This window comes from Brachyistius frenatus, unplaced genomic scaffold (genome assembly GCF_029030835.1).
Source record: "Brachyistius frenatus isolate BFR_SWC_R1_liver_20210118 unplaced genomic scaffold, ASM2903083v1 Contig_73, whole genome shotgun sequence".
In the NCBI taxonomy this organism is placed as follows: domain Eukaryota; kingdom Metazoa; phylum Chordata; class Actinopteri; family Embiotocidae; genus Brachyistius; species Brachyistius frenatus.
In genome coordinates, this window is record NW_027210672.1 from 594,268 (window position 1) to 611,768 (window position 17,501).

General features: G+C 41.4%; 1 protein-coding gene across 1 annotated transcript; it reads right to left on the reverse strand.

The window, feature by feature from the left end:
* Window positions 1-10,356: 10,356 nt before the first annotated feature.
* On the reverse strand, window positions 10,357-12,082 carry LOC138626376 (astrocytic phosphoprotein PEA-15). Its single transcript, XM_069707975.1, has 3 exons — window positions 11,908-12,082; window positions 11,602-11,757; window positions 10,357-10,517 (listed from the first exon to the last, which is right to left on the reverse strand). Exons 1-3 carry the CDS (start codon window positions 12,077-12,079, stop codon window positions 10,453-10,455), a joined length of 393 nt encoding a protein of 130 aa, XP_069564076.1. The 5' UTR covers window positions 12,080-12,082; the 3' UTR covers window positions 10,357-10,452.
* Between the last annotated feature and the right edge of the window lie 5,419 nt (window positions 12,083-17,501).

The window sequence follows — 17,501 nt, forward strand, 5'->3', positions numbered from 1 at the left end:
CTCAGACACATTGCTGTCTTTTTTGGGGGGCACTGCAGGTCATGTTATTTAGCCTCTTCCCAGCAGGTCCTCATTGACACCAGCAAGTTTCAAATGATAGAAGTATCTTCAGTCTAGTTTTAAAGCTAAGTGGCTACAGCTGCTGAAAGACGGCAATGTGGGCGGGTCTCTGAGGGTTACTGTGGTTTTTAAACCCAATATAAAACACCTGGAGTTACAGTTGTGTAATTGATATCTCTACTGTGAATAAACTTGACTTACCTCATTATCAATCTCTTTGAGCTCTTCTTTGCTGCTGTTAGCCGCAAGCTTATTCTCCTTAGCTGCTTTACCGGCAAACAGCGCGCGAGTCACTTGTGTTGTTGTTGTTGTTGTTGTTGCACGTGCTGCTGTCAGTTCTTGCTCTTTTTTCGTGGCTTCATAAAATAAAGCCCAAAAGCCGCTTTTCCGTTGCACATTGTTGTTGTTGGCTGTTTTATTTTTATTTTTTTTATTTTTTTGGGGGGAGGGGGGGTCACGTCCTGTCCCGTCCCGTGAGACCTTTCACCTGCCAGTTTGACCTCACGCGTCATTTCCGGTCGGACTGAAAACGTGAAAGACGGCGAGACCATAAATTGCCAGTTAGTATTTAACTTGGTGGAAAGCGGGATGTACGGATTCCCGGTGGTGTACCAACTCCTTCAGGGGTATCTACCTTCACCTGGAGGCATGTCGCTCCTTTGCCACCGGTACAACCCGTGTGCTCGCGGCATTTGCCACATTAAAGTGGTAGACTGTATTATAGACGTCTAATGCCAGGGTAACGCCAGGTACTGCTGTAAATGTGTTCTTTTCTGCCATCATCTTGGGGCCTATGGGCCCAATGTCCACCCTAAACCATCATCATCATTTAGATAATTATCAGAAAAGGCATTAATATCAGTAAATCAAATGCAATTTAAACATTAAAAAAAAAAAACTTTACATGGTAAATTTTCTTTTCTCAATACATTATCTTCGGATTGTGTAGCCTCTCAGCCATCTCTGGAAAAGAAAAAAAAACTTCAGGCAACAGGATGTAGGTTAGCAAATATATTTTAATATATAATATTTATATTCATTTTAGCACAATGACAAAATGGCATAATTTCAGTTCAGTCTCATTTAAATCATGACAAAAAGCCACACCTTGATATTTGTTTGAATACTGTTTTTCATATTTTGTTGCAGTCATTGCAAAGTAAATCCTGAAGCTACGCCGTCTGAGAACTTTACAAAGCAACGTTTCCCATACTGAACAAAACCTTCAGAAGTCAAGCTAGCGGCTGTGAATGATGAATTTCGATTAAAAACTCAAATGTTTTGGCAAAGCCTCCGCTATTTCGAGATTAATATTACAAAACTCACAGATGTAGCCACCTTCACGAGTCATGAGATCATTTGTAGAACACTGACCCATAATTGGACTTTTCAAGTGCTGTCCGACGCCTCCGCTGAACCTACAAGTCCTTTCACGCCAATGTTAGACGCCTTTCGAAACCCCCGAACCGGCACGGGACTGTTCCTCAGCCCAAAAGTTACACCTTCATCCATGGGGGACAGATCACACCACTCCGGTTACAAATGACCCAATTAGCACTGAAACACACATCACTTCAAAACAGCCTCTAAAGTCAGCTTACTGTAAAACACACACAGAGGATCTCTGTTCCCGCCAAAAAAGATTAACGTGACCGTCTGAAATCAGGATTGTTCACCACACATATTGTGAGAAATTGCGAAATGTCGAGCGTATCATGATTTCAAGTCCATTCAGCAGTTTTAACAAGTTGGCACTTTTTTTTTTTATCTACGATGTGAAAGCTTGTTATGTGTGTGCGTGCGTGTGCATGAAATGTAAACTCTATTCGTCACAATGAAAAAAAGAATTGGAAAAAAATGTGTTTGTTTGTTGTGCAGCTCTAGAGAAACGAAAGTACACGTGATACACCCGACTGAAAAGTCACGCTCTTCCTGTGACGGTTGAAAGGTGCAAAGAAAAATAAACAAACAAACAACAACAACTACACTGTTGCACAACTTCCTTCGATGCGACCGTCTAGACATTCAGCGTTCCTGACAATAGCTCACCTGCGTCTCACCATTATACAGCATTCATGTGCAACACCTGCCACATTCACCGCGATAAACAAGACGATGCCGATGCCAAACACACACACACACACACACACACACACACACACACACACACACACACACACACACACACACACACGAGAGGCTTCCCAAAAGTGTGCACCTACATATTTTGCTCTGCTGACACACTTCTCCTTATTTTTTTTCTTTACAAACTCCAAAACTATTTCCTCAAAACTTCCACTACTCTACCCAGCATTCAGTTACCTCTGCCCCCCGTCACTTCATCCACGCGCCCCTGGATCATTCACTAACACCCGACTTCCAACGTAAAATAGCAAAGTGCGAAAGCCTGAAGTGTTTAATATTGAATAGATAAACCGTATAATATAATGGTCCTTCGAGCCGGATCCCAACATCTCCTCCTCTCTCCGGACACATCCTGAAACCGTGAAAGACCTCAGTTTGGACATTGGTGAGACCAGGACTGACTGGAGAGAGGACGAGTGACGGGATCCTAGAACAAGGCTGATTCACCATCAAAACATCGGACACCCGGGGTAAGACAACTTTTTTTGTTGTTGTTTTGATCTAAAGAGTAAGGTCAGGGACCTACTAAAGAGTCTGAGTAGACTAGGTAAACTAAAGAGTCTGAGTAGACTAGGTAAACTAAAGACTCTGAGTAGACGAGGTAAACTAAAGAGTCTGAGTAGACTAGGTAAACTAAAGACTCTGAGTAGACGAGGTAAACTAAAGAGTCTGAGTAGACTAGGTAAACTAAAAGTCGCGCGAACAAAAATAGGTCAGGGACCTACAGATAACTAAGTCGGGGACTTAGGAAATAGGTCAGGGACCTACAGGGAACTATACGAATAAATAATAGATACCGTGAGTGTCCTACAGTGTAAAGGCGGGCCGAAGCCTAACGGTACACTGTATAAAGACCAGTTGCTCGGGTGAACTCCATACAAACTGGTTGGCTCACAGATAGAAAAAATGGGGACATGCTGTAATAAGATCAAAGAGATACCTCTGGAGGGAGACGTAAAATGCATGCACTCAAAAGGCGCGGATAACATAAAATATTTGAAAAAATGGGAAAAGAAACACGGATTCAAGGGAAAACTAACAGCGACAGCATGTAGAAGGCAAGCTGATACTCCCAAAAAAGTTTATATAGATATGCAGCCCTTTTGAACCATGGGATAAACCATGTCTCAACAGGAGGGATGGTATCTATAATAAACTAAGCATTTACAACATATGGCTTTACAAACTACTAAAAAAAATTTTTTTTCTGAAAGTGTTGTGAAGCCTCACGGCATGAGTCAGTGTCATGGTCTAGAAAAGTGCCTCGTCATGGTGTGTAATCAACATATAGGTGTGGATTGCTGAACGGGCCTGAATACACCTCAGCCATTGCAGAAGGATGAGACCTTTGCCTGAACCACATCGCACAGACATATCAGATTAAGTAAGCCGGCATTCCCCTGTGGTGAAGTCTGGCTACAAAGGGAGGTGATACCAATAGGGGTGCTTGTCTCAAACCAGTGAAGAAACTAACAACACCCAGGTGGTTTAGTTTCTGGTGAGCTTATTTTGGTATATCTGTGGACGGACAGTATAGCTAAAATGGCTCCGGACAGCATCACATGGCATCCATTCAGGAGGATAGGACCCTGCGGCCTGAGAGCGATGACTGAAACACCACCCCCTTATGCAACAACAACAATTGTGATTAACATGATTTTCCTCATGATTCTTTTGTTTTTTTCCTTTTTTTTAGGTTTATACTTTGTATAAACAGGAGGGATATGATGTGGAAAAAAAAGGATTTGTCCCTTCCTCTTGTTTGCATTGTGGCTCCGGAAAGTCTCTGTCAAGAAGGCTCCGAAAAGTTTCCTTTGTTTTCTGTCTTATTTGCAAGTGATTCTTTCCGCATCTAATTGACAACTCCCACTGTGTCCTTATCTTGTGCCCTACAACCAACTCTGTATTACCATACAAAGGCAGGTACAAAGGGAATGGGGGTGATGGTCTACTGTTTGTCCCACTGTATAAAAGCTGACCTATGGTGGAGGACTGGGGAGAGCCAGGCTGGGTAGAGCCCGGCTGGGGCGAGCCCTGCTAGAGGACTGCTGGGGGGAGCACTGCTGGACACCTCTCTTTGAGGGTGCATGTAGTTGCTCCTTCTTGCAAGAATAAAATGTCCGATGTGTTTGATTTTGAACCAAGCCTCTCGAGTAATTTTTCCAACATATGACATTTATAAAAACAATATATTGTGTAAAATATAAAGATGAACCAAAAAACTACAAAGTAAATAAAGAAATGATCACAAGGTCAACCTCATTATTATTTAGTGTTATGTCAGCCTTCTTATTTTCATGTTAACTTTAATTTGGTTCCGTTATAGAAATGTAGCCAATTACATGCCTCCAACAGCTGCTACCAAATATATCTCCAGTTAGCTTGTGTTAGCTGGAGCAGAAATAAATGTCGAGGGACTTCCTATTGAACTGACTAGAAGTTGCCACAGCTAACAGGAGCTCGCTCGGTAATTTGGAAATTTGTTCAACAACTTTTGCTCAACTGATCACTTCAATTTATTCACGTGACTGTTTTGTTGTTTAAACGTCTTTGTTTATTTATTTAATATCCAACACTTTGGGGCTCTGTATAAAACTAGAGGGACTGCTTGACTGTTTAACCGGCGGTTCTCAAACGGCTGTCTTTTACACCGAGTCTTGTTTTCTGTGAGTAGAATGAGAAAATATTTTTTACGAAAAAAGATTATGGTTAAAAAAAGAACGTTAAAACAAAGAAATTAAAACCTACTTGTTTAAATTATTCTCACAAGACTGCAAACTTCAAATTAGCGGGTCAACATGTCTTGAATTTGTACATGCACATAGCCCAACATCAAAATGTCCTGCTCCTGGTGCATCCGTGCAAGTGACATCATGTCTCATACGAACAAAATGGCAGATTATGATATTTGCGACTGCTTTTATCTTTTGTCATGATTTGGAAACTTTTGAATAAAATCATTTTACGAGCAGTGACCACGACACATCTGATCAAATACAACACGGTAAAACATAATATGTTACATATCAGTAAATACAATTAAATGAATATCACTTTTTTTTCCTTTTTTTTTGTAAAAGCCATCACCCGAAGCTGAAACAGCAAAACATAAATGAAGAGTATAACATGAAATAGAAAAGTGTTGATGCGTGGCCTGCTTAACTAAGCACAATGTTTTAATCCCCTTGATTTGTTTCCAGTTAGTAAAACAAAATCAGGATATGTAAAAACAACAATATATAGGCATTAAATAAATTAATCAATTTAAAAACAAACACAGTGATATATATTCAAAATACATATTTACAACCTAATAAAATGGAAAAAAAAAAAACAAAAACAAAACAGCAACAACAACAAAAAACAGTCTTATCCTTAAGGGAAAATGTTACTTGTTTGAATGAATTTTAATTGACTGTTAGCTGAAAACCTTCACACAATGTCTACCTCTTCATTACGTACTTCATCTACACTCATGTACTGGTTATAATTAAATATTCACCATGAATACGGATGTATTTTAGTAGGCTTATACTTTTGCAGCATTCACTAAGTCGATATGTACTTGGTACATGGAAATCCCAATTTGACATCATTTGTGACTGATATGTTTATATATTGTGAGCCGATTGGCTACAGAGCAAAAAGCTAAACTATGCCAAACGTATAATCTGCCTCGCGATGAAGTCAAATGGGCTGTGCCACACGGTGACATTGAAATTGGATGGAGGAATGCCACATGTTGACGCCGACAGTAAATAACCTTAAATAAATCTTTGAACTAAGCTTTGATCAGAAGCATCTACAACATCAGGCGATTTGGAGTTTTGTCAAACTACATTCGAACTACTAACAAACTACCACACAGTTGCTAAAATGAGTCCATTGCCTACTGAGATTTTGAGAGAAAGAAGAAAAAAAAAAAAAAGTCACTTGGTCACATACATCTAAATTCACAAGCTGCTATTCAAAAAGCACCTCAAATAAAAAGCAACACAAATAATATTCCATGGCCCTAATCCTCCCTCGCGGTTATTTTGTACAATGGTGGAAACGCGTACTTAGATTTGCAAAGAAAAACCTGCCTTTTGGTTTGTTAAATTACCAGAGCTCTTCACAGGAATTGGTAAGATGTAATCCAACATTTATGGCCAATAATTGCATCCATTTTAACACGGGCAAAGACCGTTACCCACAGGTCATAGCAGTAAGTGAAACTGCCTTCCTTCGCCTGACAAAATGCTCTTGGTTCAGCTCTGTGATAGATGCAGTGGTCCCACTCAAGCTACAGGAAGGCAGCCACCGCTTCACTCGGGGTCTGGCCCTGCACGGGCGACTCTGGACACAGAGAGGAAAATCCACCCTGAAATACTTTGACACTGTTACATTTGAAAAGATCAGTGCAGATATCAGGATATATTTTATGATCAGGTGTTGGGGATTAGAAACCAGATTTACGTGTAGTTGTCAGAGAGAGAGAGACGGTGGTAGCGTCTGAGACCCTAACGGGATTATTTTCTCTCTCTGTACGACTGCTGAATTTTGGTGGAATGCGACAACAATTTAGTTGATGAGTAGCCCTTTCTCTTTGGGCCAAAAGCACCTTAGCAAATTAATACTCGCTAATTTGTGCGGAAAACAAAGTACAGCTGATGTTGATGCGATTTTGACCATAAATCAAAGTAGTGGAAAAACTGAACGTTTGACCTCATGATGGCGCTAGATAAAAAAAAATAAAAAAAAGAAGAGGAGGAATCACCGAAGTTATTCCAATTCAACCTCAGTGAATCATGAATCTCTCCACCAAATTTCATGCCAATCCATCCAACAGTTGTTGAGACATTGTATTCAAATGTCAATCTCATGGTGGACATCAGGATTCCTCCTCTGGTGACTATGAATGCGTACGTCAATGTTCCTGCCAATCAAACCAGTGGCTGTCAACATATTCCAGTCTGGACCCAACTTACATGGACCACACTGTCGACGGCTAAAACCTGAACCCAGTTCAATTTGAAGTATCGCATATCTGGTAAATAACAGCGTTAAAGTATTAAAGGGTGAATTATTCCTTTAACAGTCAAAAAAGCTTGATCTGACCTTGATTATCTGGATATTCTATGCAGAGAAACATGTCTTGTGTTCACAGACCTCGTCGAAACCGCTGCAGGCATTAAAGGACTCTTGAATTTTAAGACTTTGCTTGCAAAAGAGCAGAACGCGCGTTGAACAAGATCTTTTTTCTTTTGAATTCCTCTTATTAAGTGCCACTCCATCCAGCACGTACGTTCATGCAATTTCAACACAGGAATATCAGTCTTGTCAAACACCCTGACTCGTCACAATTAAAGAGCTCAGTTCTTTAGATTTAGTGGTTTGTTTGGGAGGATGTGTTACAGTGCAGAGTTTTCCTACAGACATAAATGCATAGGATACAAATCAGTCCAACACTACAATATACGTACAAAAGAAACAAAAACAAAACAAAATAAAAGATCACGAAAACTGTGATCAAAATAAAAGTCTTGGTCATTGGCACTAGGGTCGGAGTGGAGCGTGGTGGGCAGGGAAAGGAAGCGGAGCTGGGATTAATAACTAGTCATACTATGATAGATTTTTATGTGGTTGCCTCTTCTTTTTTTTTTTTATTAGATGTTTTTTTTAATCCTACAGCTTTGAGTGCAACAAACACAGGTGCAGAAATAGACCACAGACATTCTGTACACGCCGACACTGAAGTCCTTAGCAAATTTCAGAATAAAAGTTTGCGTCGCTCTCTTTAAAAGTGAGAGCCGTTTTTTGTTTTTTTTGACCGACTTTGACGTGTTGTGCCGGCGCTTGTCTCCGCCTCGCACGCAATCTCTCACAGTTCTGAGAAATTTCAGGGAAAACAGAAAATCTGCTAAGGCTTCATCGCAGGGGGGGAAAAAAAAAAAAAAAAGATACACAGTGTTTCAAAAGAGCAGTTATTATAGTTTAGTTTCAACAGTCTTGCTAGCTATTGTGTTGGTGCATGATCGGGAATGGCATAGGTTACGAGCCGTCGTGTGCATTAGATTAGAGATCACTGTCTACTTTATGTACAGTTTATCAAAGTACGTCTTTTATCAATTATCACATGCCGCGTTTTCTTTCTGACGTTTTCTACCATCCTGCACGTTTTTTGTTTTTTTTTCCTTCCAGCGGCCTTTCATTCAAAGACTAAATCGCACTGGTCAGTTACTTCCCGCGCGACAAAAGAAATGTCAACAGAAGGGTGGGGGTGCGGGAGGATGTGGGGTGGGGGTGAAGGAAGGGGAGTTTTCATCTTTTTATGCATCACGCAACGACATTTTCACACAGCAAATATGATATCCAATATCCTCTCTCTCTCTCTCAAAATATACTTTTGTATAGTCTAGTGGAGCCCAAAGCCTGTTTTTTCTCCTCGTGAATGTGTTAACGGAGACACAGAATGGTTTCAGAGTTGGTCAAATTAGAGTGAAAGTCTTCAGTTGCAAAACCAGACTGTACGTACAGTTCGGCGGGAAATTCGCTACTAGAATCAAGAGTTCTCTCAATGAAACATAAATCAATATATTATTTCTACTATATCGTCTCGTAATATATTATTTATATATTTACATCTCTAACCAGCTCATACAAAAGACTTTCACGCTAACTGGTCCACCAAAAAAATACAACAAAAAAACCAACTACGGACAGGGAACTTCCATTGTATAGAAATAACGGCTTTCTATTGTAAATATTTTCTCTAAATAACTCTTGCTATGATTATAAGCTAAAGGCAAATATTGGCTTTTCCTATGAAAATCAACTTTAAATATATTCCTCTAAAATATTTGATTTTTTTTTTGTTTGTTTTTTTTTGTTTTTTTTTGCTCTTGAAACATGATATAATTATCGATGTCAGAGTAAAGGGAATGCATATAAAACCTCTAGCTGTCCTTTACGTTTGACTTAAAGTTTTGTTTTCAAATACAGCAAGCACAGGTTCACTGGTAACTAGTTTTTTTTTTCCATGAACTATATGTGATTTAAAGGAATAGTTAGACATTTGGGGTAAATATGTTTTTTCTGCTTTGTTAAATCAGAAGATTGATGTCTTTCTTTCGGGTCAATGAATATGAACCTGCGGCCAGCAGTGGGTTAACTTAGCTTAGCTTACCATGAAGACTAAAAACAGGGGAAAAACAGCAAGCGCTACTCTGGATAACAAAATCCACCTACCACCTCTACTGGATCTATTTTACGTCAAAAAACCAGGGCGTCAAATGAGGCTGTAGCCATGCTAGCGGCCCCCCCGATCTCCAGTCTTTATGCTAAGGTTCTGCTAAAGGACAGAAGTGAGTGTTCCTTTCAAATTACAAACACGCCTGCAGCTACACTTATAAAACAAGAATCATCACCAAAATGAGCCACAGGAATATGTGTAAGATTTAGATGAATTTCTTTTTACCACGTGATAACTTGAGCTGCAGTTTTGAGTTTAAATGCGTTTCAATCATGTAAAACTTTGTATTTACATGTTTTAGCTTCATTTCATCTTCAGATAGTAATTTAGTAGTTTTCGGCAATTGGCTATTTTGCGCATTCAAATTGAATGAAATAAAAATTAAAAAAAAGAAAGATTTAAGTGCTGTTAAATTATGCTCGTCATAGTAATGCGACACTGTACATACGATAAGGGCGCATATTAATCGCTTCTATGGTTTTCTATCTGCTTTTTCAGAAGTTCTGAAAAAAAAAAAAAAAAAAAAACGTTGCCGTTACGTTTTGTTGGTTAATGTGAAAGCAAGGTTTCTAATTTCTGCTTCCTCGTGGTTGTTTTTGTATGTTGCATGAACACAATCACAGATTACACTCACTCTGAACTGACCCACTCAGCGTCTGGATCGATGTTAGACTTTGGCTCTCTCTCTCTCTTCACACACACACACTCCGTCCGTCCGGCTGATGATTTCTTCTCGTAATGTCTTTAGTTTGTTTCCCCTTCGGCTTCCCGTCTCCTCGGAGCTGGCGAAGCGGCTGCGTCGCTACGATCTGATTGGTTGCTTTGTTGGTGGCTGTCTGCGCGGTTCTGTGTCACGGCATGTGGTACTGCGGGGAGGAGGGGCGGGGCGGGAGGGCGGGTGAGAGGAGTGAGGTGGGGGAGTGATGGGGTTGGTCAGAAATGGTTGGTCGGTTGATTGGACTTCCAGGAGTGAAGAACTCGAGGTGCAAAGATCGGGGCTGAGGATCGTGACCTCACACTTTTTTAGGGGGCGGGGCCAACTTGATGATCTCATCTTCAGAGGGCTGGCGGATGATGTCTTTTTTTTGTTGTTTTGTTTTTTTGTCCAGGGGTGGGGTCGGGGTTTGGGATATTGGATAGAGAGGGTGGAAAAGGGGAGAGGCAGAAGAGAGATATTATTAGAAACCTTTACTTTAAACAAGTTGTAGTCAACAAGTAAAAGTTAGCACGTCGCACCCGTTTTAGAAACTTTGACTCGTTCTCTCTGGAAAAGTCGATTCATGGAGCTAATTTACTGCCCAAACCCCAAAAACACGATTTACAAACGCCATACGATTCAATGATAATGTAGTTTCCGCTTTAGCTGTGCAAACTTTAATTTGATTCACAGCGCCACCTGCTGTTATGGAGGGCAAACTACTCAGGACATTTGTTTAAAAAAATTGTGAGCAAAATAACAAAAATGGCAAATGTCTACTGGAAAACTTTTCAACAAAAAGAGTTGGCAGCAAAAACCAAATAGAGAGGGGAAAAGATTATTTCATTGCAATATGACAACTCTCTTAAAACACATGCCTTTTGACAGTTTATAGATTTTTTTCAATCCATTTCTCAACATTTCTGATGCATAATTAAACCATTAACTTTTATGCATCAGATAGAGTCAAGATTAAAATGTATCAAAACCAAAAAGGGGCGAAAGGAGAAAAAGGGATAAGAACAACAACTAAATCAATAACCAGTATATCATAATATACAGTCTTTATTAGGTTTGTTACAACTCTCACATTTAGATTGGAATCTGGTACCTGTCAGGCTTTAGTGGTTTATAGGCCTGAAACATTTCGGCATTTATTAGATACGTGTCTCACGACAGCATTCAACCAGACGGTCTGTAGATTTTCATTATGAAATATAATAGTTCAGACCCGTTTGTGATGACAAAAGATCCTCATATTTTACCACTTTTCACTTAATTACTGAGAACCCCGGACATAGAGATTGAGAAACACTGGTTTAGAGGATGTTTTTTTTGTGTGTAGCCACTAGAGGGCAGAACTTGACCAGCTTTGGCAGAACAGGAAGCCAATCAAAGAAACCTCTAATGTTCGTGATGCATGAATCTGTCTCTCCGCCTGCATGCGCTCGATAGAGTGCGTTACCTTTGTACTTCTTGGCCGAGGGGATGCGCGTGAGCTTCGTGTCGATCTCGTCATCCTCGGAGATCTTGAGCACGGTGGTACGGTACTCGATCACCCTCGTCAGCAGGTCCGGTCGCCGCGAGATCTCGAAGATGTGCTCGATGTATGACAGGTTATCTGCAGGGAGGGGGGGGATGTTGATAGAAAGATTGTTTGTTTTTAAAAAAGGGCCTCCAGGCGTACCACGCAAAGATGCTCCAGACCTCAGTTAAGGCAAAAATAAGAGGGAAATTGAAGCTGCATGACGACTTCCTCCGTGTGTCTCACCCTGGGCCAGCTTGTCGTTCTTCTCCAGGTAGCTGAACCACTCCTTGGAGGAGGTGATGTTGTTGCTCTGGTCCTCGGGGATGTCCTCCTTGCAGGCCGATTTGAGCTGCTCCAGGTCCTCGTTGGTGATGTTTTCAGACAGGTCGCTGAGCAGAGAGCTGTACTCCGCCATGGTCTGGTGGGGAAAGGAGAGAGGGGGAGACGGTTAGATCGAGGGAATCGAAACGATGCTTCAGGTTACGAGGACTTCAAAGCGAAGCAACAGAAACTGTAACGGATAAAGAACGGCGGCCGGTATGATCCCGGTGTTGTTAAACTGCTCAGTGTGCAGCAGCCCACCTACTTCCCAGACTCCACAATGGAAAACAGTTGGGGAATCTTAGCTAATGATAATAGCATACTGTCAGAGTGGGATGGAAGAGCACAAACACAAATGGAGTCTTCTCTCTCTCTTTTTTTTAAAATTTTTTTTAAGTTTGTTGCCAGGTTGTGTTTTTAGTAGACGGACGATTGACTGAAGAAACACAACAGGACAAAACAGGACAAAACACTGGCTTGAAGTTTAATCAAGAAGGTCTTGAAGGGCAGATCTATCCATCCGTTCGGCCTCCGTTTCCCTCACAAGGTTATGTTTTTATACTGATGTTCAGTTTACTTGAATACTAAGCAAAAGAAATGCAAAGCCTGAAAGAGTTTATTCCAGGTTTCATAGAGCTCTATTGTTGTCCAAATAACTGTTAAAAAATAAATCAGAAAGTAATATCGTTGCACATAGTGACATGCTCCTTCCCAACAATGAACATGGGCTCTGTAGATTTTTTTCGGGTTTGTCACACACACACACACACACACACACACACACACACACACACACACACACACACACACACACACACACACACACACACACACACACACACACACACACCACCCTGCTGCTGTAAACGAAAGACAGAACAATATCAGCATCGTCTTTTGCGCTCGGTAAAGTCCACAAGTGTCCTCAAAATGGACTTTGAGCAACAGTATCGGGCAAATAAACTCGAATTCTAGTGTGATTTTCGGTGGCTCTACGTGTCCCTCTAGTGGAAGGATCGAAGAAGACAGTTTCTGAGTCAGAATCACGGCAGCAGATCTTTGTCAAACCTGTGTGTATTTTTGTACGTGTTAAGAGGACGGGTATCGGTTTGAATAACTGATTTTAAGAGGACCATTTTTGCCACAAAAATGTGAAGGAAAGAAGTTAAGTCCCAGTTTACAGATTTTGGCCTGAAATGGGAGCAGCGGTTGGAGGATTCAGTACACAGGCATGCAGTGGTTAAAGATCGGGCTCGCTTTAAGGAATGGGTGCCGTCAGGATCGCAGGCTTAAGGTCGTCCTCACAAAGAGAGGGTGTGTGTGTGTGTGTGTGTGTTTCTTGTGAGCGCGTGGGAGTGTGTGTGTGTTGGCATGACAGTTGCTTTTCAGAAGTAGGCAGCCAATGTGAATACAAAAAAAACACAAAAACCCGTGAAACAGAGACCGAAAAACAGACAGAGGGATTCAGACATGTTGCGAAGCCGTCTGCTCTGTTCAGCTGCGTCAGTTTTAGAAGAAGCAAAGGAAAATACATTACGAAGCAATCGCAGGCTTCCAACAGGTCAGACCGCAGCTCATATCTCGGTTATTAACATATTTAGGTCAAGCTATTCACATAAGTGTACGTCCAGGTGATGGCAATTACTGTAGATATGATTTTCGGTTTACAGCGCGTGAAGACTTAAGGAGGAACAGTAGCTCCGTGATTTGTGCAGATCTTTTGTAAAATTGTTGGGTTTTGGGTCGGACATTATAATTTATAACGTTTTCCAACATTTGATAGAACAATCCCCGACCAGCGATTTATTTTATATCGATGTGTTGATTCACAAACTTCAAAGATGATGTATTCAGATATCTGGTTTCCTGCAACCAACGGCCCAAAACGCAAAACTATTCTGTTTAAAGGGATATTTCACAAAATAGAAGCACATTTTTCTTATTTGAGAAGCTGGAATTTGAGTATGCTTTGCATTTTCTTTTTAGGGATTTATCGAAATGGTAAGCGATTATTTTTCTCTCGATTAATGAACTGAAGTGATCTAAAGCGATTAATCAAGAAATAAACTTAAAATGATATACTGCAATAAAATCTGATGCTATATGAACCAAGGTGGCGCCACGATTTTCTAACATTCGAAAAAAATCGATTACTCTTGGTCTTAAATGTGCCCTGGCGTCTGCTTGTAATGCGTTACTCTCGTCAGAATGTGGCGGCAATGCACCTAAAAGCTGTTTACCTCCCGCCGTTAAACACAACGAGAAGGAGAACACGTTGCTAAAGGGTCTCGAGCATTGCAGGTAAAAAAAAAATGTGGGGATGAAAAATCGAGTAGTTCGGAGTCATTGTTCGAATAGTTGTTTTTGCTCAAAATCCCCAATTACTGCAGCCGATATCGGCTTGTTCACTTTAAACAATTCTTTATTCGATGCTGTTATGAAATGTTAGGATGGATAGTGCACATTTCTCCCTGTGCTGAGACTTCCCCAGTCCTTAGTGAGTTTAATGAGGCGGCAGATTAGCTTTGAAATGATTAAGGTCACCTAGAAACGGCTGCATTTGAGCTGGATGGGATCCAGCGTCTCGCTCGGGACACACACACACACACACACACACACACACACACACACACACACACACACACACACACACACACACACACACACACACACACACACACACACACACACACACACACACTCCAGCTAACTTTGGGGAGCTGCAAGTTTGCAGCAGGACCACATCCCATCTCTTTCCACCCTGCATTTTTTTTTTTTTTAAAACATATGCTTTCCATTTTATCTCAAGCAGCAGACCCCCCCCCTGGCATCCACGCAGCTGGCGAGAGGCTGCCGCGCCGTGCGGTGCATCATGGGCACTGGCACGAAGCTCTGTCTGCCTCTGATCCCCTCAGTCTCATCACGGATAAACACGCCGTGCAGAGAAGCCCAGAAGAGCGCCGCGATGAGCGGTGTGACCTATATAACGAGAGCCGCCGTTACCCGCTGCCGCCACCAGAGGGCGCCCCACGCCCCGTTCGCCGTGGAGCGTTACGTACCGTGCACGCCGGCTCTTGTCCGTGAAAGCACCTCGCCGTGCCGCGCTGCTATCTTGTACTTGTACTTCGATCGTCTCGGCTTCATCACAGCGCGCGCGTATGGAAAGCACTTGATGCTTCGCCGCCTGCGCTGCAGGCTTTGTCACGGTTTCTCCATGAAAAATGGACGCTCATTCATTCTTCTCAGTTCAATTTGAATTTGATAAAAAAAAAAAAAAAAAAAAAACGCCGCTAGAAATAATAAAAGGAATTTCGAGCTACAACTTGTGACAAATGAATAGGTGACAAAGACTCCAGATCGGCGTGTGACGTGCGGGGCGACACACCACACCGGAGCAGCATGCGGTGGCTAGTGAAACCTTCCCCGGGGCTGATTTAAGGTCAGATTTGCTTGTCTGATCTCTGATGGCTAACGGTGGCGTTTGGTTCGGTTTCTCTGAACCACGATCTCCGCCTCAGGCCGGGAGCATAATGATGACCGAGCGCTTTCACTGTGTGTGTGTGTGTGTGTGTGTGTGTGTGTGTGTGTGTGTGTGTGTGTGTGTGTGTGTGTGTGTGTGTGTGTGTGGACACGCACGCGTGCGTTATTTCAGTCTAATTGTCCCATTCGTCTCCTCTCCAACCAGAAACAACTTGCTCAATCAACACAAAGCTCTGCGTGGGAGAGAGCGGGGATATGCACCTTAAAGCCACTGAATGCAACGCGGGTGTGAATATTGTGTGTGTGTGTGTGTGTGTGTGTGTGTGTGTGTGTGTGTGTGTGTGTGCCTCCTGTCTGCAACTTTGTGAATTGTGCAAGTGCTTAAGTGAATGTGTACGCTTCACCTCATGAGCTTGTGAATTGTGTCTTTGATGGAGGAAGACTGACTGAAAGAGTGAGTGTGTGTGTGTGTGTGTGTGTGTGTGTGTGTGTGTGTGTGTGTGTGTGTGTGTGTGTGTGTGTGTGTGTGTGTGTGTGTCCCTGAGCCTCCTCTCTCGACCCAGGTTGCCCTGCCTGATCTCTGTTTTGCACCACAATGGACTGGCACTGCTTTTGTGTACTTTTAAAGGACGAGGGGGGGAACAAACACAACAATGGATGGAGTGGCTACATTTAGTCTTTCTATCCCACCTCCTCCACATCGCTCCCTCTCCCTGCTGCTGTTAACTCTTTCTCAACCATGAATTAAAGATGTTTTAATTGAAAAAAAAAAAAAAAAAAAAAAAAAAAAAAAAAGTACTTTTGGCCATGCTTAACAAAAGAAAAGAAAAAACTATTCATGTTTTGGTTTTGTTTCGAACTTTTTCTTGTTTCCTAAGTTGGTGTTTTCAATTGTTTTGAGCTTTTTGTGATCACTTGTTTTTTGTTTTGCACTAAAATCTGTTACTCCGACATGGAAGCTCATTATTGCCACTGCCGAAGGGAAATCTACTTTTACCAAGTGCTATTAAACACGTAATGCTCATTTAGGTTATTTTTTTTGCTTCACTTTTTATAAAGCTACTAAAACAAAACATTTTATTATTTTTAAGTATCCTCACGCGCTTCTTTCGTGCAATCCTGTAATTACAAAAAATACAATTGACGAAATTGATTAATTACACACAAGTAAATCAATTGAATATTAATTTAGTTTCAATTGAGAGAATGTGGGCACAAACAAACTTCCATATACAGTATAGGTGCTCAAAATATGTTTTTAAAAAATGAATGTAAAAAAAAACCAATGATGTAAATTGTTTTGTTTGCATAAATACATACTGTTAAATATGGATAACACTTGGTAGCAGGATTGAGACTCACTAAGACTTATGACTATAGAAATACAGATGAATGTGATGGAAACGTCTGTAAAACTGGGTTTCAATGCAAGAGATGAAGGGGGGGGGGGAGATGCATTTTGAAAATGGTCTGCAATGTTGTAGTCATGCTCTGAGGAAAAGAGTCTGTGAAATCCCCTCAAACACACACACACACACACACACACACACACACACACACACACACACACACACACACACACACACACACACACACACACACACACACACACACACACCTCCCCCCCAACCCGGTCTCTCTGGGACGAGCCTGACACTGCTTCCATACATAGGAGACCCACTGTGCTTCACATTCTCATGAACACAAACATGCTTTTGTCTGTTCGTTCCTCTGTCTCTGCTGCCTCTGTGTGTGTGTGTGTGTGTGTGTGTGTGTGTGTGTGTGTGTGTGTGTGTGTGTGTGTGTGTGTGTGTGTGTGTGTGTGTGTGTGTGACACAGCAAGAGCAAGATAGCTTGTTCACTATATACAATTTTGCTAAGTATTAAATACAAAAAAGTGGTTTGAAGGTTAAACTTGAGAGAGAAAAAGAAAGACAAAGGTTTCTGTTGTAAATCAAAGACGATTAAAGACTCAACTTCAATGATAAATGTATTCAGTTAATGCTGTATTTGTGTTACGGGATTAAATATGGAAG

Bases quoted from the DNA above. Each gene is read 5' to 3' on its own strand.
- LOC138626376 (XM_069707975.1), bottom strand. From the start codon at position 12,079: ATGGCGGAGTACAGCTCTCTGCTCAGCGACCTGTCTGAAAACATCACC. The intron at 11,758-11,907 runs GTGAGACACACG...CCCTCCCTGCAG, and splicing joins GAACGACAAGCTGGCCCAGG to ATAACCTGTCATACATCGAG. The intron at 10,518-11,601 runs GTAACGCACTCT...AACAAAAAAAAG, and splicing joins CTCGGCCAAGAAGTACAAAG to ACATCATCCGCCAGCCCTCT.